Source organism: Dryas octopetala, chromosome 1 (assembly GCF_963921425.1).
Source record: "Dryas octopetala chromosome 1, drDryOcto1.1, whole genome shotgun sequence".
Taxonomy (NCBI): Eukaryota; Viridiplantae; Streptophyta; class Magnoliopsida; order Rosales; family Rosaceae; genus Dryas; species Dryas octopetala.
The window spans coordinates 5144442-5150441 of record NC_141366.1 but is presented as its reverse complement, the minus strand read 5'-3'; the positions used below and the strand labels follow the sequence as shown (position 1 = coordinate 5150441).

Genomic DNA, 6000 nt, shown 5'->3' with positions numbered 1-6000 from the left:
GTCAATGTGATACATGATTATTTACCGAAAAATAAAAAAGTCATATATGAATCATATGATTGTGAGTTGTAAGTTGTAACTTTAAAATAGCACTAATGTTTTTTATTTAATAAAATAGCACTAATTAGGGGCTGTAAAATGTAGTTCAGTATCAATCAACTTAAGGGTGACATATTGACATGATGGCCTTATTGAAAACATTCCAAAGTTTAGTAGCATCTTTTTCAAAACTAAAAGAAACAGGAAAGAAAATCCCTAGAATTGAAAAAACAAAAAAACAGATAAATATTGCAATTATTTTGAGTTTGGTTGTTAACATCACGCACATGGCGCAGGTTAGCCAATCAGAAATTCCCATGTTTTCATTTATGGTATTTTTCATAATTGGGACAATATAATTATATAAATAACCCAAGAATTTTTCGCTCCGTCATCACCTCAAAATTAGCAAACAAAAAAGAGAACTTGTTGTAAATTGTGATCCCAGATTTCTTCAAAAAAAAAAAAAAAAAAACCCGTAGATTTCATAAAAACGTAGATTTGTGCTATAAACCCTACAAACCCAATCACCAATCCTTGATTTCCCACCCTATCATAGAGTTCAAATTTTTATTTGTTCGTATTTCATTTCTTTCACTGATTGAATGCAAAATTGTGTTCTTGTTTTCCAGAAGCAAATTGGTTTTTGCTTGTCACTGCCAACTTTGTTTTTGAATTTTTGGAATCAAGAAAAGTAGAATTTGGAAGATTGAGTTGGAAGTGTTAGTGGATGGTTTTGCTTAAGTGCATTTGGGCAATAGGTGAACTTGTGATTCAGTGAAATTTGGAGGTGCCCTCTAAGTCTGGGACTGATTTGGTGAAGTGGGTCTTTGAATTTTAGGGATTTTGTCAAGTGGGTGATTGAGAAAAATCTTTGTGTTTTGAGAGAGAGAGAGAGGTTTTGAATGAGAGGGTTGGGAGGGAGATGAGAGGGGCACATGAGGGTTTGGAGAAACAATGACTGGAGGGTCATTGGGTTTGGGAATTCGTACAGGGAGTTATGGGAATTTGTTGGATAAACAGCTACAGAACAATAACGGAGTGTTGCCTATCCAATCTGCACGTAAGCCTTCAAAAATGCTCAAGGAGAAGGAGAGGTTGTTCCATTGGATCTGCAAGTTTGCCGGCCGCAAAAAGGTCGGAATGCTGCTCCTCTGTCTCATCTCCGCCGCGGTTTTCGTCTGGGTTTTGTATGTTGGAAAAGGTTTGATTCTTTTTTCCGGTGCATGTTTGATTTTTTTAGTCAAATTGATATAGTTGGCTATTTGATGCAAATATTGGGTTGTTTAAGTTGATCCTAGCTGATTTAGATACAACTGATCCTTCAGTGTTACATAATTAATTGAGTTCGATTTGGAACTGGGGTAGAGAATTGAATTGAGAGTAAAGGATTAGAACATTCACTAAGCTAATATTTAGAATGTGCAAGACATATCTGAAGGTTTATTCAGTGTTTGATATGCATGTTTCACTTCCGCACTTTAGTTTACCAATTTGTTTAAGAGATGCTTCTAGTAATTGACCATGTGGGATAAATTTTGATCTGCGTAAATATTGGCTTCCTTAGCTGTTTATAAATTTAATTCTTCTTCTGGTTGAAGTTCCTCATAGAAAGTTCATATTGGCTCCTATATAGGTGAAGATTCACAAGGAGGTGTCAGCGTCGAAAATCTTAGTGTTAACAACAGCATCACTTTAAGTTATCTTGAATCCTTGTCAAAAAATAGACAGCAAAATGACAACATGACTTCTTTGCTTGCCTTGCCTCCTCCTCCCCCTGCTGTTTTTCTGGGTTACACTCTTCCTCCTGGGCATCCATGTAGTACTTTCACATTGCCTCCCCCACCGGCAGATAAAAAAAGAACTGGACCACGGCGTAAGTTTCTACCTTTTCCTTTCTTTATATTTTCTTTGTTGTGATTCATCTCTCTCTCTCTCTCTCTCTCTCTCTCTTCATATATTTATCTGGTGAAATATTTTGCAGTTGCGACTCAAAATTCCTACGTACATGTATTACTTTCTTACAAAAGTCACTATGACAAGAATATATGGCACTAAGATAGACTTGAAAACTCATGTGATGTAATGATGCTGAGTTTGCTTCCTTCTTTATTATTCAGCTTGTCCAGTATGCTACCTTCCTGTGGAAGAAGCCATAGCCTTGATGCCGAAAGTCCCTTCAGATTCTCCGGTTCTTAAGAATTTAACATACATTTATGAAGAAAATCTATCTAGAGAAACAGAATTTGGAGGCTCAGAGTTTGGTGGATATCCTACTTTGAAGCAAAGGAGAGATTCTTATGATATAAGAGAGTCAATGAGTGTGCACTGTGGGTATGTTTTCTTCCCTTTTTCCTTTACGTTGGTCAAGTTCCTCAGTATATTTTTAAGCACCAAATGATTCATTTTATTTGATTTGATTTTTGAAATTTACTAGATATTTTTTTTGAATGATTTAGTCTAGTAATAATGAGTACTACTTCCATTCGCCCTTCACTCATTTATGCTATTATGCATTTTATTTGATGGATTTGAGCATCAATCAGATTCGTTAGAGGAAGTAAACCTGGACGCAATACAGGATATGATATGGATGAAGTTGACCTACATGATATGGAGCAATGTCATGGTGTGGTTGTTGCATCAGCTATATTTGGTAATGTTCTGTATAATTTCAATCTGCTTTTCATGAGATAAATCTGGGGGCGTGCTTATCAATTATATCTGTTTCCATCAGGAAATTTTGACGAGATAAACCAGCCAAGGAACATTAGTGATTACGCCAGGGAGACTGTTTGCTTCTACATGTTTATAGACGAAGAGACAGAAGCTTATATGAAGAGTACTGGCAAACTGAGCAGCAGCAGGAAAATTGGTATTTGGAGAACTGTTGTTGTTCACAACCTTCCTTATAAGGATGCAAGGCGCACTGGGAAGGTAAGATTTATAATTCATTGCCAGCAAGTTTTGTTGACTCTAGTAAAGAGTTTGTCTTAGAAATTGTCTAGTTGCCTGAATTTGGCACTGTAGCTTTGAATAATTCCTAGTCTGGCGTGTTATCATGTTGTGCAAGAATGCTGTGTTTATATATGTTGGTGGTAGATGTACCTTTTGATGCAGATTACATCTTTTGCAGATTCCTAAGCTTCTAGTGCATAGGATGTTTCCCAATGCCCGTTTTTCTTTATGGATTGATGGGAAACTTGAGCTTGTCGTGGATCCATATCAAATTCTTGAAAGGTATATCTGATTATAAGGTTTAAATACTTTGACTTTATTCATATGGTTAGACCTTCTGTCTGTTATAGGCGTCTTTTCTCCAGGATATTAAGCTTTCTTTTGTTTGAATGAAGCTCCAATAGGACCAATATGGATGAAACCCATGCAAGCATGACAAATATTTGACTCTTCTTTCTTTGGATGTTAAACATCATTTTGAAAATAAATTAAGCAGCCAGTACATGGAGGTGCTTTGCTCTTTTATGTTGGCCTCATTCAGCCTGGTTTTACCAGCATTCATGCTTATGCGTCCTTAAAAAATAAACTATATTTCAGGTTCTTGTGGCGGAAGAATGCAACTTTTGCAATTTCTAGACATTATAAACGCTTTGACGTGTTTTTGGAAGCTGAGGCAAATAAAGCTGCTGGGAAATACGACAATGCCTCTATTGACTTTCAGGTCGAATTTTACAAAAAGGAAGGTTTGACCCCATATTCTGAGGCAAAGCTTCCCATTACAAGTGGTAGGTGGAACTTTCCCTCTGTTGTAGTAAATTGCATATGTTTTGCTTTACTAAGTTTCTTTGTTATGGCCTTGCTGCAGACGTTCCTGAAGGATGCGTAATAATAAGGGAGCATGTTCCTATCAGCAATCTTTTCACTTGTCTTTGGTTCCATGAAGTTGATCGTTTTACTTCCAGGGACCAAATTAGCTTTTCCACTGTCAGAGACCACATTAGGGAAAAGACAAACTGGACTATCAATATGTTCTTGGACTGTGAAAGGCGCAATTTTGTAGTTCAGGTAATTATTTATGCATATGGTTTGAAATAATGGGTTTTCAGATATATGGTAGTTATTTAGAGATCCCTGAATAAACAATGGGCGGCTGGGGTACTGGGTGTTGCTTACCTGTGCATTTCCAACCTGTTTTATTTAGTTTCCCACTTTCTTTTTCTTGTTTTTGTGTACACTTCCCAGTTTGGAAATTATTGTCCAAATGTTTCTCATTTAAAGCACTTGAAATCTTTCTTCCTGCCTATTATGTGGGGGAGGGGGGGCGGGGTACTGCCAATTCCATCATTTCCATTCCATATAAAACTGTCTGTTTCACTGCCCTTCTCTAAGATAGTGTTACAAGAGAACGTTGTGATCATGGTTAGATTTTATTGTGGAGAAAGTTGATTAAACCTCTTACAGGCTTACATAACCAAGTATCAAAATCCGAATGGTAATCCTTCCCGTTTATTCCCTGAAGCGATGCAATTGCAGTTTGATTATTTTTCTCTATCTTGTGTTCCTTGATGTATTGTATATTTGTTTTTCGCTGTCTACAGAAATATCATAAAGATGTATTGGAGCACCTCGCTCCTCATGTTCCTGTTGCTGTTCCTCCACCACCACTACCACCATCACCGCCACCACCAGATATAAGTAACGAACTGCCAGTTAAACCATCAGTTGAAACTTCGCCTGAAAGGGTTGTAAATTCCCCAGGTAAGAGGGTCCCAAGGCGTGGGAGAGATAGGAGGTCTGGTTCTTCTAGACGCCACCGGAAAGTTGTTGCTGGTGGTAGAGACAATGATCCAAGTTAAAAGTTTTGTTCGGGCATATTATATCATTCTTTAACCTCCCCCTTTCAACAATCAATCATGACGGGGCTGGAGGATTTGTGCAAGATAAGTCGTTTTAGTTCTGGTTCAACATGGAACACTGTCTCCCATTCTTTTTACCTCTGGAATTGTCAATTTTCCTCATTTTTTGTTGTATATATAAAAGTATAATTCCCAATAATCATAATATGGGTTGCTACCAAACCATCATATGTGTGGTAGCCCATTTTGTTATTCCATTATCACAGAAACACTGTATCCGGACCCATTTATATAATAGCTATATATTCATGTCTCTTCATTTGAAAATGAATAAAGTTTGCCAAAGTTACTGAATGCATCAGCTTTCCACTTATTTCTTTGCTTCTAATTTCCAATTGTCCATTAGCTAAAATAAGCTTCAGTTGAATCAGTTCCATGTTTCTCTTGCTTAGGAAATAAATGATGCATGAGCAACTCAAGTACCTTTGGCCATACATAAACCACAAATGCCCAGGACAGGCTTTTGCTTTTCAGACATGTTTCATAGAGCTGAAGCTGAAAAAATGATGTTGACACCAAGAAGCTGAGATGGGCACCAACCAAGCAAGTAGTACTCGATCAATGAAATTTGATTAGGACTTTTCCTTAAAGTCCTCAATCTTGTAGAACCTAAAAGGCAAAACTTTTGCTCTCTAACTCCCGTCATGTGTTCTCTGAAAAAAAAAAAAAAAAAAAAAAAAAAAAAGTGAAAAATGAAAAAAAATAAATAAACAAAGGAATGCAAAGTGTTTGATTGGCCCTCTTCTTTTCCCACTACAAATGTATCCAATTCCAAAATATCCTTCTGTTTTCTCAACTTTTTCCCTAATAATTTTCCTTGAATTAAGGATATAACTGAGAGTCTGAGAGCGCTTTGTTTGTTTTTAATCAATCGTTTGTTATAAAGTTAAAATTAGGACATAAAAATGGAATCTCATTTGAATGCAAAATTCTCATTTTTGTGAAATTTGGATATCCACATGAATAAGAAACTCCATATGAAATTTGTACTTACGAATCTAATATTCTTTCTCAATTTTTTATTTTCCACAATGCTTCTAGTTATTTAATGCTAAAAACACTTTTAAAGACTATTTTAAATGGTTAT

At 36.3% G+C, this 6000-nt stretch overlaps 1 protein-coding gene across 1 annotated transcript; it reads left to right on the top strand.

Annotated features, from left to right (window-relative positions):
- The first annotated feature begins 447 nt into the window (after positions 1-447).
- LOC147296825 (strawberry notch protein (DUF616)) lies at positions 448-5207 on the top strand. Its single transcript, XM_086241578.1, has 9 exons — positions 448-1243; positions 1676-1915; positions 2160-2373; positions 2586-2695; positions 2777-2976; positions 3176-3279; positions 3595-3782; positions 3863-4062; positions 4596-5207. The coding sequence occupies exons 1-9, from the start codon at positions 997-999 to the stop codon at positions 4851-4853; spliced, it is 1761 nt and encodes a 586-aa protein (XP_086097704.1). The 5' UTR covers positions 448-996; the 3' UTR covers positions 4854-5207.
- The last annotated feature ends 793 nt before the right edge of the window (positions 5208-6000 follow it).

Coding starts and splice junctions, on each gene's coding strand:
- LOC147296825 (XM_086241578.1), top strand. CDS start 997: ATGACTGGAGGGTCATTGGGTTTGGGAATTCGTACAGGGAGTTATGGG. Junction 2,696..2,776: donor TGTTGCATCAGCTATATTTG/GTAATGTTCTGT, acceptor TGTTTCCATCAG/GAAATTTTGACGAGATAAAC. Junction 3,280..3,594: donor CCATATCAAATTCTTGAAAG/GTATATCTGATT, acceptor ACTATATTTCAG/GTTCTTGTGGCGGAAGAATG.